Raw genomic sequence first — 18,269 nt, forward strand, 5'->3', positions numbered from 1 at the left:
ATGTATCAATTGTTTCTATAAGGAAGACATTCCCTTCTTCTGTTGTCACACGAGCACATACAACAGGATCATTGTGGACATTGCTCCGCCCATCAAGACTCAGGTTAACAATTTTACCCTCTAGACCTTTTGCACACTGCTATTTTCTCTTTCATACACTTTATCCAACAATTTGCCTGTGACATCTGCTCTTCTGAGTGGACTGTATCCTGGTCTTAATGACTGAACCATGTTAATGAAGTGTGGGGTTCTCAATCATATGGAAAGGAGAGTTTGTTGCATAAACAAACCGGGCAATTTTTTCATCAATTACCTCTTTTTGTAATCTGCTGGTTCTTATCACGAACTTATCTTTGGTTGTTTCTGGGTGATGGAGATTTTTTTCTCTTTTTGCTACAGGTGATATACTGTGGCTATGTGACATACATAATGTGATTGAAACATTATCATTGGCGGATAACTCTGAAACTATAGAAAATTATGGTGATCTTGAAGGTGAATAGTCTTCAGAATCCTGTATGTTGAGGATGGATTCTCCTAAACAAAATAAGTCAATGCAGTTATTTAATTATTATTACCATACAATTTAGTATTACTCATTTCATTCACTGACACTCAGTACTACTTTAAAGGTGAAATTGTAAAAGGAAGATTTGCCTATTTCAGCTATTTATTTTTTATCACAACTGCATCTAAAACGATAGTACCGTAGAGTAACAACTATATTTTTTGCTCAAACATGAGAATTCAAGAATAGTCCAGAAGGAAGACCGGCAGTCGTTAAGAAAGAAGTATGAAATAAAAAAGTTAACCAACCTAAGATCCTGCATGTTCAGACATGTTCCTTTCATCATCTCTAACGCAGCTTCCTCCTGAAAAGGAACACTTCTTGTGATGTTGTTTCATTCGGGCAACCAGGCCTTGCATTTCTTTGTTGCACTGTTTGCATTTTGCACGCATGCCTCTCTTATCCACAGGTAGAGGAACTTCATTAAATTATTCCCAAACTGGGTCTCTTTTACAGACTGCTATAGGTTTTCCCTTCTAGAGAGAGAATGCTATGGTAGATCTCAAATCAATGAAGGCTGCACTCAGAAAGACTTCAAGACTTCTGGAATATGCTGCTCAAAGAGTTTCACTTTTGTTTCTACTGCCTGTCCCTCCCTTCTCACATTTATCTCCAGACTTCTCCTTGTCCAGATCTATTCTGCCCCCAACAATCTTCTATTCACTGAACTTTTTGAAACTTTGCACTCTTAGAGCGAGGTAAGGGATTGACTCTGTGTACAAAAATTTGCAGAGGAACAATAGGGTTGAGGTCTGTTATTTCTCACCGCTATATATTATTTATTCAATTAAAACATTTTTGCTGTTAACAAACATGTTATCTCTGGAGACACAAATCCACGATTTGAGAACTGCAAAACTAAGTATCTCTTATGGTATCTTCTAGACTGAGCACTGAGTCCCATTGGGTAGATAGAAATATTTACTAAATAATCTATACAGAAGCCCCTGGAACCCTATAAGATTGGGTCCCTAATCCATGAACTATTGGAACTCATTTACAAAACTTTTTTTAAATATTACATTAATATATGGTCTCATACTATAGAATTAGAATTTATAATCCCTATTCCATGATGAGCTATCTTTGAGCTATAATGTATCTTAATTAATTTTCCTCAAAAAGCATTTTATAAAAAAAATCCAATTTAAATTAAAAAAATCCAATTTTTTTATTTAAAAAAAAAATTGATTTTTATCCACCTTGGAAGGAAGATCATTTTTGAAAGGACTCTGAAAAATAGAGCACTGCCCCAGTCTGATTTAGCATTGACTCATACTTGGACCACTGGCAGTGAAGGAGCAAAGTGACCCTTGAGGAATGCGCCAGGCACTGTTTCTCATGATGCTGTCTCAAAAGATGACAGCAGAATCAACAGCATCCTTTTCAGGTGCCAACACACATTTACAAGGGCAGGCAGTGCAGTATCCCTGTTCTCATTATTCCACCTCTCCTTGTGTGGTGCTGAGTGACTGGTTAAGGCATTCCCCCTTCCTCTCCAAATCTTACTTCCCTACCACCCCACAATAGAGTGAGACTGATAAACAAACTGATCCTTTACTTTTCTCCCCAACATCTCCAGATGCCTCAGGGAATGACTCTACATCCGCACCAATGTTACCCAACCTTGCCCCTCCCTCTGCCTCTCCACATTCTCTCCAAATCTTAATTCTCCTATTCCTGCATCTACCATGACAGAACATCATGGTGCCCCTCCTTAATGAACAACCACATGGTTCTGTATCTTTCAGTGTCCGTTTACCTAGATCCAGTACCAGGTATAGGCAGCAGCTGAACAAGGGCCCAAAAGAAAAACATAACCAACTTTTAGCCTCCTCATCAGCATCCTATCCCTCCCTCACCTCCTTCCCCTCCCACAGGGACCCAGTTATCACTGGTCAGCTGTTTTTGCATTAGCCACATGCCTGTTGCAATAAATCTGCATATTCACTGCCTATCCATCAGTATCTGTCTGTTTGTCTTATTGATCATTCCTCATTCACTGGTCACCTGCAAAACTGTTTCCAATAAGCCGGGCCTTTGTGGTACTGGGGCTTGGGCCAGTTGGCTGCTGTTTTTGTCTCCCTGGTCCACCTCCTCCTTTGGGTTCCTAAGGCCTTGTCTACACTACCAAGTTTTGTCGCCAAAAGTGATGTCGACACCCAAAAGTCGACATAATAAAAATCGCAATTCCGTGTTCACCCTTGTTCCCTCTGTCGGCAGATCGTGTCCACAGTGGGGGCACCATTATCAACAGTGTGAGCAATGCACTGTGGGTACCTATCCCACAGTCCTTCTGTCACTAGGTATTGTGGGACAACAGAGCGGATTGCGGTGCATCTTGGGACAGTGCTAAATGTCCCATGATGCATTGCTTTCTGTCCCATCACTCCATGGGCTTCTGACTTTCTTTCATGGCATTTTTTCAATGGCCCTTCTTTGCTGTGCACCCCGGTATCTTTGTGAGAAGGGATGGATCCTGCACTGCTCTCCTATGCTCTGTTAATTGCCATGAAGACATGACGGATGGCAATGCAATTAATCATGAAGTTCCTAATTGAAGAAGACTCGCAGGTGCCCAACATTCTGCGTGATATGGATATAAGCAACTTTAGATTGCTTTTGGCATTCACAGAGCAAACGCATAGAGTAGACCGTCACTTTTGGGCTCGTGAAACAAGCTCTGAATGGTGGGATTGTATCATCATGCAGGTGTGGGATGACAAGCAGTGGCTACAGAACTTTTGGCTGCGGAAAGCCACCTTCCTGGAACTGTGCATGGAGCTTGCCCCAGATGCGGCACAAGGACACCAGAATGAGAGCTGCCTTCTCGGTAGAGAAGCATGTGTGGCAATTGTTGTGTGGAAGCTGTCAATGCCAGACAGCTTCTGGTCAGTCGCGAATCAATTTGGAGTGGGAAGTTGACCGTTGGGGCTATGTTAATGCAAGTGTTCAGGGCAATAAATCACACCCTGCTACGAAGGACCGTGACTGTAGGAAATGTGCGTGAAATAGTGGACGGCTTCGCAGACATGGGTTTCCCTAACTGTGGAAGGGCTACAGATGGCACACATCTTCCAATTTTGGCACCAGCCCACCTTGCGACAGAGTACATCAATAGAAAGGGGTACTTCTCCATGGTGTTGCAGGTGCTTGTGGATCACCGTGGGTGTTTCACTGACATCAACACAGTGTGGTTGAACGCAGAAATGGCCATAGTGATCCTGGGAGACCCTGCGTACCCCTTACAGCTGTGAATCATGAAACCTTACACAGGACACCTGGACAGCAGTAAGGAGTGGTTCAATGACAGGCTGAGTAGGTGCCGGATGACAGTTGAATGTGCCTTTGGCAGATTAAAGGAGCGCTGGTGATGGCTTTATGGCAGGTTGGACCTCACTGAGGATAATATTCCAATGATCATAGCCGCGTGCTGTACATCGCATAATCTCTGTGAAGCTAAGGGCGAAAGATTTGCTCGGGGTGGAGTGCTGAAGCAGACCGCTTGGCTGCTGATTTTGAGCAGCCAGATGCCAGGGCTGTCAGAGGAGCCCAGAGGGGAGCTATTTGAATCAGGGAGGCTTTGAGGCAGCACTTTGACAATGACCACCAGTAACATATATCTATGTCTGAGTTGCTTCAGTGTTCCATGACATGTAGTTTTCCTAGGGAGCAATGGTGACATTTGGGGCCTTATATTCCTGTAATAAAGTGATTTAAATGCCTGTGCATGTACTGGCAGTGCCTACAATTTCACCTTGTAGAAAAAAAATAAAGATGATTTACCATTATAAAAGTTTACTTTTATTGCACAAGAAACAGCACACACAAATGCACAGATGCTTGGCGGGAAAGGAGGAACCAGGGAAGGGCAGACTTTCACAACTGTGTGTAGGTCGAGCTATCATTGTGAAAGTTGTCTGAGGGGGTAGAGTGAAGAGGAAACCGAGAGGTCCCGAAAGGTGGAAAGGATTGTGCAAGCGGAGTTTGTGGGGAGACATGGAAAAGAGTTCTGAATGTGCTGCAGTGGAGGTTGAGCACTGATATGCTCAGTCTGCAGCATTATTAAGGACTTCAGTATCTGTGTTTGCTCCTCCATTACTTTAATCATCCGCTCAGTGGTGTCCTTAACAAACATGTGATTCTCTTTTCTGTCCTGCCGTTGGGCTTCCCAGCATTTCTTTCATTCCCTGTTTTCTGCATTGGAGCACTGCAGGACCTCCCAGAGCATGTCTTCTTTGCTGCGTCTTGGGCACTTTCTTATCTGGTGGAGACACTCAGCCTGGATGGCCACATCTGGTGAAGCACAGGGCACAATGCACAGAAGCGGGATTGTTAAATTCACGCACAGCATTGAAACATTTCTGTTAAATACACCTTTTGCAACATTGCCATCACTTTCTCACTGACCCTAGCCAGGCACACATCTCTGCGAACACCCAAAGCATGGTGAGTGTTGGCGGGGGGTGGGCAGGCGCTCCACATGGGGAAAAGAGCACACACTCCTTGCAAGGATTGTGGCGCAGCATTCTAGGGAACAAATTCGAAAATTCTCCCACACTTTTCCACAAGCAGGGGTAATTCTAGCAGACATCTCATTGTTAAGGGTAAGCAGGGAAATGAGGGTACATCTACTCCATGCTTGTGGCTTCTGCCCTGCTCCCTATGCTGCTTGCCTATGTGCCGCCTTGGTCCCTGCACATAGAGGAGAGGTAATCCTCTGCCGACAGTTCCGTGGCAGAGCTGCTTTGTTCCTTCCCCCATTGTAGGAAACTTTCCCGTGCCGCTTCTCGCAGCTCCCATTGGCTGGGAACAGCGAACCGCGGCCACTGGGAGCTGTGGGCAGCCTGTGCCTGCGGACGGTCAATGTAAACAAACTGTCTCACGGCCTGCCAGCGGATTACCCTGACGGGCCGTGTTCGGCCTGCGGGCCGCAGGTTGCCCACCACTGCCTTAGACCCAATAGCTACTGCTTACTGTCTGTCTCTCTTCTGTCTGAGGCCACTAATGGCTGTTGGGATGACCTCTGTCAAATTAGTTGCTTTAATCCCATTTCCTAGTGAACAAATATGCACTTCCAAAAATCAGCAGCACAACTGGGACCCGGGTTGGCAATCTTGTCAGAAAACCCCAGGACTGAATTGACAGGCAATTGAAGTAATCTCTCCCCATTAGAATGGCCCCTCCTTCATGGTAGGGCTGGTAGGGCAATATGAAGAAGTTTGTGCCTCACTTTGTTGTGTGTGCTTTTCCTGTTCTGTGGATAGAGGACTTCAGTCTCCAGAGCTTTCAATCACAAACATTATATTCACCCCCAAAAAATTCAGTGGCCTCAAAAAACAAGGACATAACATTTAATATTTTCAGTTGTATGTCTTGCTGAGAATATCAAGTTATTGGCTGATTAAAACATTGTGGTTCCCGTGGCATCATTCATTCTGATTGTTCACATTACTCTGATTTCTAATGGTGTTTTAAATTAAGAAATACGAGCACCTGAACTTTTACTTTTCAGCCTGCCTTTTCATCTTGGTATCTGCCTATTTTATTCTCAAAGTTGACCTACTTTCTGCAAGATATTTTCTTTTACTTTATTCCTTTCTATGTCACTTTGCTCCTCACCACGTATTATCATCCACCTTCTCTCTTGTTACTTTGTTTCTTTACTCTTCCAGTTTCTCTGTTCTTTTAGCTTTCTTACATTCTGCAGCCCTGTGTCTTCTCCCTTCGATATTTGCCCTTCACTAAAAGATTCCAAACACGTAAGTGCTCCTTACTTGTAGGTCTTTTTAAGTGTACTCTGTTAAAATAGCACCGTGCTGTGCAGCACACCTGAGGTGCAACCACTATGGCTTACATGCTTTGAATGAAAAAAATAGTCCCAAAATAGCTTGTGGCTCTAATCCAAAACCCATTGAAGTCAATAATTTCTCATTGACTTCCAAGAGCTTTGGATCAGACACTGTGTATTTTGTTAACTTAATTTAATTGAATCAATTGAAATTTAAAAAATAAAACCATTGAATAAATATTAATTATGACCAAAAATACATTTTTGATTAACAGGAACTCAGTTAACTGTGTCCAAGAAAAGTTACAAGGACCCCAGGATAGACACTGAAATCCATGGTAAGAAAGAAGGTCGGCAGTGATACAAAATGCAATTGGAAACTAGTAATAAAAATAATGTATTACATTTCACTAGTTGCCTATGAAGACTGAATAGTCAGGTTTTTGTGTAATACTAGAGCAATTCTGATGGGTACACAGGAAGCTGTCTGAATAGGGACAGCATTTAGGTCACTCTGGGTACATCTACGCAGCACAAAAAAACCTGTGGCAGCAAGTCTCACAGCATTGCTCAAATGACTGAGGGTCAGCACCGTGGTGCTAAAAATAGCAGTGTAGACATTTGGGCTGGGGCTGGAGCTTTTTGCAATAATGAAGTATAAAGAATGGCCTGTCAATGAATGGAAGAAATGGAGAAAAAATGAAGATAATCTCTAAGTAGCAGCTGCTGAATAAAATCTTTTTCATACCGCTTTAATGTGACACTTAATTTTGTATGTTATAGCTTAGATACTATGATATTTGGTGCATTAAAAATACATAAAGGGTGAAACCCTGGCCCCATTGAAGTCAATAGGAGTTTTGCCACTGACTTCAATGGACCCAGGATTTTACCAAAGTGAGATGACATCTGTGGAAAAGCCAATACATGGTAGAGATTAAAATTTAGTCCCTTCTGCTGCTGTAAGCACAGCACCCTTTTAAGCTGCCTAAGAAGTAAGGCTTGAGAAGCGGTTAGAACCCCTGTTCCTAGTCACACATACAGCCAGTGAAATACAACTGCCATTAGTAGAACTTCCACAATCCATGTTTTGTAATGGCTGTAATATTGGTTGGGCACACTTTAGATCAGTGGTTCTCAACCAGGGCTATGCGTACCCCTGGGGGTAAACAGAGGTCTTCCAGGGGGTACATTAACTCATCTAGATATTTGCCTAATTTTACAACAGGCTACATAAAAAGCACTAGTGAAGTCAATACAAACTAAAATTTCATACAGACAATGACTTGTTTATACTGCTCTATATACTATACACTGAAATATAAGTACAATATTTATATTCCAATTGATTTGTTTTATAATTATATGGTAAAAATGAGAAAGTAAGCAATGTTTCAGTAATAGTGACTGTGCTGTGACACTTTTGTATTTTTATATCTGGTTTTGTAAGCAAGTAGTTTTTAAGTGAGTAAAACTTGGGGGTATGCAAAACAAATCAGATTTCTGAAAGGGATATAGTAGTCTGGAAAGGTTGGGTGCCACTGCTTTAGACTTTCATAGCAGTCTTTTTCTGGCTAACATTAATCTACTATAATGAACTGCAATTATTTATCTAACAGAAGCTGGATTTTCCATTGATGATTTTTATGTTGCTTAATATTACAAAAATACTTAAATGGGAGAGAAATACTGAAATCATAGGGCCTGATCTTGCTTCCACTAAAATCAATGAGAATTCCACAACTGATTTCAAGGGGAGAAGGAATGATTTCTAATGTATTTAGAATTTATGTTACATAGAGCAGCAGCAAGAGACTATATCAAGAAAAGGTAAAACACCCTTTTTAACATAAAACTTCATGTTAGGCAGAAAATTTGACTCATCACAGTAACAATGGGTTGAGTGATGCAGCAGGCAACTTCTTTGTTGTATAGGTCAGGAGGCGGAGAAATAAGGCATCCTGTACACAGAAGAAAATTGATACTGTCAATTTCTTAGCTCTTGTCTCATTGATCATTACAGTTTGTTTCTGGGAGTAGGAAACAAAGTGAAAAACTATTATTGTGTCACTGGGACTGCTGGCATAAGTGAGGAAGGATCAGGCTCTGAATCTAGAATGAGTTCTTTTTTCCTCCTACACAGACATGGCATAATTCTCCACTGACTTGCCCCTTATGTGGTCATTTACACTTGCACAAAGTGGGTATAAAATGCCACCTGTCTGATCTGAGTAAGCTTCTACATCCACTTTGTGCAAATGTAAATGACTACAGCAGGTGCAAAGTAGTGGAGAATCAGGCCCAAGGTGTCTCTGAGACAGCCAAGAAGGGCTAACTAAAAAAGCCACAACAGAGTGGTTAGGCTGAACTTTGAAAAAGCGATAACAGTGTATTACATATGAACCCACCCACCGCTATATCTATTTTGACTGTGTGCGTGCTTAGTTATGTACACACACACACACATCTTCTCTTCCTCTCTGCAGATACATGTAGATATACGTCTGTGTAATAAGTAAGGGTATTTAAACACACACACATCTTGTGCATGAAAACTTTAGAGACAATCTTCTCTGTTTCTTCATTAATACTCTATCCGCCGCGATGCAAACCCCTCCTTTTAGCCCCATCTTTTCAAACGCAGGGATGCACAGAAAACCCTATCAAAGGGGACATGACTGAAGCTGCCTGCGTGTGTGAGGGAGGTCAGCCAGGGCTGCACTCAGGCACATCTCTGGAGGCAGCACGCTGTGTCTCTGAGAGGAGTTTTGTGCCAGTGGGCGGCTCCTTCCTGTGCAAACTTTTCTCTTGCCTCCCTCCCTCGCCGCCCCGTCCATCTCAGTGCCTTGCAGGGGAGCGGGAGCCTCTTTAGCTTGTTCCCGTTGCCCGCGGCTCTGTGCTGAAGACACCTCAAATTCCACCGCCCTCCTCAGACAGACTCGGTCGGGGGGTGGCTCCCTGCCCCACGCTCCCGGCTAGCGGGTCGCAGGGCTGCCGGCGCTGTCTGCCCAGGAGGTGATGATGGAGGGTAGGAAGGGGAGCTCTGCAGAGGCAGTTCCTCCAGCCACTTGGCTGCTACCCGGTGATCCTGGCCCCAGGGGCCGCTCCCAAAGCGACATCTCCTCCTTCTGTTCCTCCAGAAGAAGCCACCCGTTCAGGTTCAACATCACAGGCTCAGGTAAGCAGTGGAGTGGGGTATTTTTTCTGGTGGATTTCTAGTTAAATGTGTTCCAGTCTGATTCAGGTGCAAGAAGCTGGTCTAGGTGGCCTGCAGCCAGCTAACCCCGGCTCTTAATACTCAGTACTCTGTTCTGCTTGGGAGCTTTTGCAGCAGGTGTCCTGGAGGTAATGTGGGGTAAGGGGAGCTGTGTTAGTGACAGATCCATCTGGGTTTTGTACCTGGCTGGTCACTGGGGTTTAAAAAACTTCCAAAGTGTTGAGGGCGGAAGGTGCCAGCAGGGTGTTGCAACCAAAAACTTGGGTTTATATAGCGAACCTAATGCCAGCTCTCTCTCCAGCTTGACTCAGGAGCATCACCTTGAAAGTTGTATTGTTCCGTGTCTGTTTCTACCATCCAAAGTGTATCTAAAGAGGGAAAGGCAGTGTAGTACTCCATCTGACATGCTTCAAGACCTGAATGAGTCTGCAATTTGTTTATAAGATCTAAGCTGCGCTCACAACATGGGGAGGATCATAAGAGGCAAAGAGCCCCTAAGATTCATTTTGACTTCAGTCTGATTGGGCCCTCAAGATCATCCTATGTTATGGCTAATATTACTGTTTGTTTATGCAAATTGTCTGTTTATGAGTTGTAAACACCTTTATCACCCTCATTATTCATTGCTCGGGTATTCCCTTCTTCTGTTTCGAAAGTGCAGTTATCATTTTGCTACCTGGCTTTAGAGCTTTTCAAACTGACTTTCCTCAAATATACAATATTTTATGCAAGTGTTTTCAGGAAGTTTGTGAAGAGACAATGAAATGCCCTGAAAGGAACCCCAAATACAAAGAAGTGGGACTGATTGCATGACTCACACAAGGCCCAATTTGTCCTCATTAAGAGTGCATTGCTTGATAAAGGCTGCAGGTTCTGGCTTGGAGTGGAAATTGCACTATATTGTTTTACTGCCTTACACTTTCTATTAAAATGTTATTTTGAAGATTCCTAAGTAAATGTACTACCTTCAAACCTCTCACACTTACTGTTTCACTAACAAAGGTGGGGTTTCCAATGGGACAAAAACTTGTTACACAAAATTTTGTCCACAGCTAGGAGTGCACAACATACTGACTTTAGTGGAAGTTGCGGGTGCATATCTCTGTGTGTAATTTGAGCCTTAGAGACACATGAGGCTTCCAAGAAGGTCCAGGGTGAATTTCAAGTAGAAATTTAAGGGAGATGAGGATCCCAGTCTACACTGTAGAAATTGTAAAGTGGCAAAAGTAAAACTGGGGCTATTCCCTAGTCTTTTAGGCCATTTCTTGTGGCTCAGTTTAAAAAGAGCAAAACCCAGTTGCATCCTGCAGCACAGATCTGCATATGTTTCACTTATTTGGAAAATGAAAGGCCAGATCCTCAGCTGATGTAAGTCAGCACTACACCATTGAGTTAAATGAAACTATGCCAGTTTACACCAGCTGAGGATCTGGCCTGAGATGCTTTTGGATTCAGTTATGCTATTTATACACTGAGGTTGATGTGGAGACAAACCACAATGAGGGATTATGCTTCAGGGAGGCATAGTGCCTTCTGGAGCTCCCAAGTGTACAGAGCGAGCACATCTGCTGCAGCATCTATTCAGATAATGTAGGGAGAGCAGCATACTGCACTGAGCTAGCAATGCTGCCCGGTATGAAGGGCACTGCCCTCTAGTGCAGCTTCACTATGGGAAATGCTAGGTGGGAGTAGTTATTTGGTTGGGGAATGCAGAAACTGTGAGTCCATCTGGCTGCTGTGCAAAGAGCACAAGTGGGAGAGGAGGCTTCTTGCACACTCACTCACAAGGAAGCAAAACAAAATCTAGATTCAGTCTGAAACTCTTTTACTGACAAAAAACATATGCCAGTTTCTGCATCTCATCTTTCTTTTTACCTTTTTCTTTTCATATTTGTTCTTTTTGAACTATGTTCAAGCAAATTCCAGGCTGGTGAAGGGTGCTGCAAGTATAGGGACTAATTGTTTGTGTTAAGCAAGTGAGATAAGAGCCAGAACAGGTACAGTACGGACTGCAGCCCTGCAAGCTCCCCATGCTGCCCGCCTAATATGCCTCAATCCAGGCCTAGAAGAACCACGTTTAGGAGTAATAGTGTTCAGTCTCCTTGTATGTTTGGTCTTCAGTTTGTCTGCCAAGACGGCCAACAAAGAATTAGTGTTAACTGCGGTGACTACCGTGATGTGGACATTTCCTTTCAACAGTATGATTTATTTGTAGTTTTCTTGCTTTATGTGAGGCAAATTAGGCCTCCCTTCCTGCCCTTGTCTGTTTTTTTACAAAACCAAAACCTTTCAAGAACGTGCCAGCGTCCCTGCCAGCGACTGACAAATAATTCCTTCTGATTTATTTTTTAAACCACTTCTTTATTTTCTCTATTGCTGGTTCCCTGGATTTTTCCAGCTGTGCATGTGCACAACAAAAGGTCAGGTAACACAACTGTTGATTCCATTTTTAAAAGGGAACACCTGCATAAAAAATTCAAAGCTGTTACATTTTTAATATGGTGGTTAGAAATATTTTTAATACAGTATTTCTGTGAAAAATAACCGGCATTCTCATTCTTCCAAAAACCTGGAAAGCAAACATAACTGGGACTGAAATGTGGGGTGCTTGGAGGTACAATATGACAATGATTATTATTTTTGCCCCTGTCTTTTCCTGTAGCCTTATCAGTTTATTTATTTAAAATAGGCCATTCATTCACATCAAAGATATCACATGCACACCAAGTGTCCCTATTTAGAAGGGATTTTTAAAACAATCTGTACGTTTTTTTCCCTTTGTCAGTCCCAAAATCTGTCCAGCCCCAGTATATTTGAATGAAATGAAATGGTGCCTGTTGAGGTCATTTGTCCCCTCAGCCAGACTCTGATCTCAGTTGTGCTGACTTAAATGAGAGCACAGTTTGATCCATTTTCTGAAAAATCAGTACCCTATAAGAAGGTTGTTCCGCCATTTTAGTCACCACTGAATTTGCCATTATAACTGCATCAGTTGTTGAGGGATAATATTAATGGAGATTGTCTAGTTATGAAAATTATACTAGGCTTTCTAAAAGCAGTTTTGGCAATGGCTCACAAAATCCATCTGTCTGTTATTCCAGGCAAGCAATCTATATATCTGAACAGATGAATGAATCTAAGCTTTTTCTATATCCTGGAAGTAACAGTTTCCTGGCATCTCTTTACAGCAGCTTGCCATCAACTGCTGTCCTACTTTTTAGGCTAATACAATTTAAAATACATACTTTTTTTTCAAAAGGAACCTATCCTAGGATAAGTGATGGCAGGTTATTTTCTTTGTCTGTCTAGCCAAACTGTGTCAATACTAGTCACACTGAGTAATACCTTATCCTCAAGTATTTTCATTCATTTCAGCGGGACTAGTTGAGGAGTGAGGTAGGATTTAACAGTGAATAAAAGTGGCATAAGGTTATGAGGGGGGAGGGATAGCTCAGTGGTTTGAGCATTGGCCTGCTAAACCCGGGGTTGTCAGCTCAATCCTTGAGGGGGCCATTTAGGGAATCTGGGGCAAAAATCTGTCTGGGGATTAGTCCTGCTTTGAGCAGGGGTTTGGACTAGATGATCTCCTGAGGTCCCTTCCAACCCTGACATTCTATGATCATAATCTGGCCCCTGGTAGCAATTTGACTTGTACCCTCAAAAAAGATTAAAGTCATCCAAGTTCAGAGGGCTTCTGCAAGGCATAGCCTGCATGATTCCCTAACATTTTTAGTGTCCAGAAACAGTTTGGATCCCAGAACTCACAGGCAATGGAATGATTTAACGCTTTGAGGGCAGACTGTCTCAGTAGTGGGAGAGATTATGTGCTGATTAGCTCTTTAGGCTTGTTTTGGCTAATTTAGACTAATCTCTGAATTTGGCCCTTCGTGTTTGATGTTGGTTAAGTCACTTAGGCCAAAGTCTTCAGAAGGGGCTACAGACTGCGTTCCATAATTTTGGGGTCTCATTTTCACAGACAATCAATACTGTAACTGAAGTCCATGGGAGCTGCAGATGTTCAGTGCATCCAAAAAATCATGTCACACATACACTGAGTGGGGCTGTTCGGCAGAGAGAATCTTTAAGTCTGTGGATGAGGGAGATGGCAAGTTTGGGGGGCATCTCTCTCATGCTAGGGGAATATATTTGTGTGTATAGTAATTACTTTTGCAAGTGTTTGTATGAAAATTACATACAAATTGAAAAAGGAGAAAAATATAAATGAAATATACTCTTTTATTGAGCAGGCTTTTGCAGGATTTGTTTACAACATAGATTAAAGAACAGAAATTACAGGAGGGTTAATACAGGTAATTTGGGGTGGAAAATTAGAGTAGAAGAAAAGACAAATAGTTACTTGTTGTTTAAGATCAGCAACTAGGAACAACCGGTGTGATTTCTAAGAAATTGCACATCCTTTTACTAAGACGGTAGGCTCTTGATCTTTTTTCCTTATATTTAAAACCTGGACTATTGAGAATAGGAGATAAACCTACCGGTATTTTGTTTGACAAGCAAATGTTTATGAAATACATAGATCTATTTCTTTGTAATTGGGAAACATACTGCAGCCATTGTCACGTAACCTTAAACTTGACTGTTTTCATCATTACACATCATTTGTAGTTTCAAAGTTGTTCTAAGAAAAATATCAGCTGTTGGTGTACATTTTTTCATACTGCATTTATTGAAAAAGATGAAGTCTGTGTGAATCATTATCTTTGATTATGTTAGCTGAAGTACGCACAAGGAAGCTAGGTGCACTAGAACTTATCCACTGATTTCTGATATATGGGCTTATGCATTACTGTCTACAAGGTAAGAATCTAACAATTTTTTATATTGGACTTGGCAAATCTTGCTGTCTGCTGAAGCTTGTAGAAAACAATTGTGTCTCTGATAATAACACAGAGTGATTAAGTGTGGATGCATTGGGAGCACCATGATTTTAAACATACAAAATACTATGTTATTTTTACAAGTGGAATGATTTCCAGTGCAGCACTTTAAAATCAATTCTAGATGTGGGCCCAGGATGAAAAACATTATCTATATGCGGTAATGATCTCCACGGCTAGCTAAGTAGAAAGCTGGTTACAAACATTTTCACTACACAATGTAACATGCATTTGTGGCAATGATTCAGCTACTGGCTGTGTGATCTGTTTAGCATTTTGCCACTGTGTATTTTAGTTTCTCATGGCCTTTGGCATTTCTCACTTCCTGCTAAAGCGAGGCTTTTACTGAGTAATCATTTAATAGCAGATCACATCTGAAGTACGAAGTCTGCGTAGGCTATTAAAAAGATACATTGCAAAAGAGTTTTCACTCTTTTATCTTTGCTGACTATAAGTCACGTAAGGTTTTGAAAAAACAAACCCTAAATATTGCATTGGATTGAACTCATCATTGACTTAAATTTATTTATTCCTTTGTTGTTTTGTCATTTCATTTCATTAAATAGTAGCCCCTTTGTGGCAATCAGAACTGCATGTGGTTAGAAGTACGTGGGCTATAAAAAGCTACCATTGTTCAGACTCCCAAATAAGCTCCATCCCCTTCTTGGGGTTTATGCCACTTTACCTGTGGCCAGTGGGAGAACCCAGGCCCACTAGTATGGGCTCCAATCCAGGAACCCTCTACACAGCTGCCATGTACTGCTTCATCCAATTCTTTGCTTCTTCTTCTCTGGGTCTCTCCCTACGTGGCCCCTCTCTCTAGCTTTAGGATTAAGGCTCTTAGGTCTTTTCTCTCCCTACAAATCCAGTTATGCAAAATGCAGCCCAAAACAAACTCTGGCTATCCCTCAAGTTCCTTTAGGCAGAGAGAAACACCCTTCCTCCCCCCCTCTGGTACCAGCCAGGAACTGATCTGCTAAGCTCCTGCAGCTTCTTTTATCTGGCCTGCTGGGTTCTGATTGGCTGTCACTAGCCCTTCTAGCCCTTGGAGGACCACCCTCCAGGATTGTCCTGGAGTCTCTGGATTAAAGATTAATCTTTAATTAAATGTTATGTCATGTGATGAAATCTCCAGGAATATGTCCAACTAAAATTGACATCACTAAGGCCCAAGTCTCTCTAGCTTCCAAGATGGCTGCTCCAAAAAGGCCTCTCTAGGCAGGGCTGAAGAACCTACCTTTTCCTCCCACCTTCCTGGAGCGGGGTGTACTAGGACCATGGGACCTCCCTAGGGAGCCACAAAGGCCAGGTTATACCCTGTCACAGGGCCATAAACATATTATGATAGAAACATGTACTTTGTAAGCTTCAATGTGAGATTTGTAAGCCATCTATGATACAGAATATCAAGAGAAATTGTGTCCTGCTCCTTTGTGCATTATATATAGTAAATAGGAGCACTCAAAGTGGAATTTTAAGATGAAGACTGCACCCTGTGGCTATTTTTGTTTTTCACAGTGGTGGAGCCCATGGAAGTGGTCAATTGTTATCCAGGTGTCCAGGTTGCTCATTGTCAAGTATACTTTGGCTAATAATAATAATATCTAGGTCCTATATAGCAGTCGGTGGATCTCAAAGCACTTTACAAAGTGAAGTCAGTATCAGTATGATGTGACAAAGTAGCCTTTAGTAGCAATCATTACATTTGCCTAGTATTGTTTGTTGCTAGGTGTATTGCAGATGAATAAGTCAATGTTTCCTAAAGGTACTCCGTTAAACCACTCAGCTCATCTGGAAGAGTTTCCAGAGGGGGACCAAAAAATCCTGAGTTCAGTGTCCTGGATTCCATTGCCTTTTACTTGTCTTTGAAATATCCTGTCATAGAAATATTAATGACAAGAGGCATTCTTGCTTGTCATTCAGGTGGAAAGCTGTGTCTTCTTCTTAACATATGTAAAGAGTTAGGCTGTTTAGACTGTAAAAGAAATACACAGACAGTAAGAGCCTGGTCCTACTCTCACTCACATCAGTTTTAAATCATTGCAATACCATTGACTTCTGAGGACTTGTTCTTGTTTATGAGATCAGAATTGGGCCTTTAATATGTAAAGTCAGGCTATATAACTATGAAAGCCTGTAAAAACATTAGGATTTCTGAGTTTATGAAAGGCTGAAGCACTGAAATATTCTTAAATATTATAGGAATCAAATCCTAGGTATGATGGCTTTAGAAATGTTACTGTTGTTTTCATTCGGCCAGAAGCTTTATCAAAATAATGTCAACAGTCCTCGCAAGCTTCCCTTGCCCTCATGTGAACAGCATTCAAGTACAGCTCTGTTAAACAGCAGCATCGCCTGCTGTGTACTTTGGTAATGACATGCTTTTCTATCATCTGTCAACGCCTCCCTTTACCCCTGTGCCCCTTTTCCACGTAAGATTGACACTTATCACATAACGTTTTAGACAGGCATTCGACTTGTTTTTTCGATGCACAGTCGCCGTGTCTGTCTAAACACTCTTTGGAGCGACAATACAGTCTACAGCTAGGACACCTCAGCTGCACGCCCACATTGTCTGAACACGTTGCACTCAAGCAGAAGTGGCAACAAGACCTGCACGAGTGGTCATGACTGTACACTGTGTGGCAAAACTCAATAATTTTTCACACTGAACAAGTTTTTCACATCCAGAACCCTATAGTAACGCTCATCGTGCAACAGAATGAAAAAAGTTTTGGGGAACACTGGGCCTCCCGTTTTAAAAAATCCCCAACCACCTTTCGCCGCATAAAGCACCACCTGTATGTTGACTCCTAAATACTGTTCAAAAGCTGCTGCGTCACTGAGCATAATCTTTTTTTGATCTGACCACCCCAGTTTGTCATCCAACTTTCTCGCCCTGTCTAACAATTCTGCGTCTGTGGGTTTACCGTCGGACATGACAGCAAAGCCCGCCCGCAAAACACAGATTGGTACTGGTGTAAGTCAGGTCTACTAAACACTATCTCTATTTATGGATGATTTGACTCCTGAGGATAGAATTTAAAATTCTACGGCCATTGCCGCACACGTTTTTTACAACTGTCACAGTGAGGTGCAACATCCCATCGACATGCATCTCTCTATTACTCTGTAACAGCTTTGAGGTCTGATTTAAAAAGTCTTCAGCAGACAGCTCATCCCTAGTTCTTCTTACCGAAAACAAAGGATTGGTTAAATTACGACTCTCTAAACGTAACTGAACGTAATCATCAGGGGCTACCCTAATGTGAACTTCATCGAGAACTAACTGTATCCCCCTCTGTATGCTGAATTTATTCGCTCAAGATTGACAAAATTAAATTCCTCACAATACACTGAACCCCCAAATCTAGGTAATTCCCGTTGCCAACGTCTCACTCGTTCCATATACACGTCTGTTTGGGGGTCTGCATCTGCATTTTCAGGGTTACTTGGGGGTTCCTCTATGGGACCATCAGCTGCATCTTCTACGTCAGACACTATTTGAGAGTCAGACTCCAAGGTGCCACCGCGAGGATCATCAGGAGTAGACAGGGACCCGTCTAGAGAGCCTTCTGGAGAATTTTCTAAATCAGACTCTGTGTGAGAGTCACTACCACTCTGCAGGTCAGATTCCGCCTCGCCATTCTCAGACACACCAGTTTGGGAGCTCCAATAGGGGGCATCTCTGTTTTTTTTCCTCCTCATCACCTCTTTAGCCTTTTTCAAAATTTTTACAGAGACCCTGGTCTGTAACTTCTGGGCAGCTGTCCATTTATCCCCCCCTTTTATTTA

At 42.2% G+C, this 18,269-nt stretch overlaps 1 protein-coding gene across 5 annotated transcripts in view; it reads left to right on the forward strand.

Moving 5' to 3' along the window:
* The first annotated feature begins 9,204 nt into the window (after positions 1 to 9,204).
* The window catches only part of PHACTR2 (phosphatase and actin regulator 2), a 208,085-nt gene continuing 199,020 nt past the window's right edge, over positions 9,205 to 18,269 (forward strand). For all 5 annotated transcript variants that reach the window (XR_006173976.2, XM_005280397.5, XM_042848212.2 and 2 more), the window contains exon 1: positions 9,205 to 9,537. Coding sequence is in view for 4 of the 5 variants with exons in the window: in XM_005280397.5 (XP_005280454.2) it covers positions 9,378 to 9,537 (160 nt within the window). In the remaining variant the exon portion in view is untranslated. The remainder of the gene's footprint in view (positions 9,538 to 18,269) is intronic.

This window comes from Chrysemys picta, chromosome 3, assembly GCF_011386835.1.
Source record: "Chrysemys picta bellii isolate R12L10 chromosome 3, ASM1138683v2, whole genome shotgun sequence".
Classification (NCBI taxonomy): Eukaryota; Metazoa; Chordata; order Testudines; family Emydidae; genus Chrysemys; species Chrysemys picta.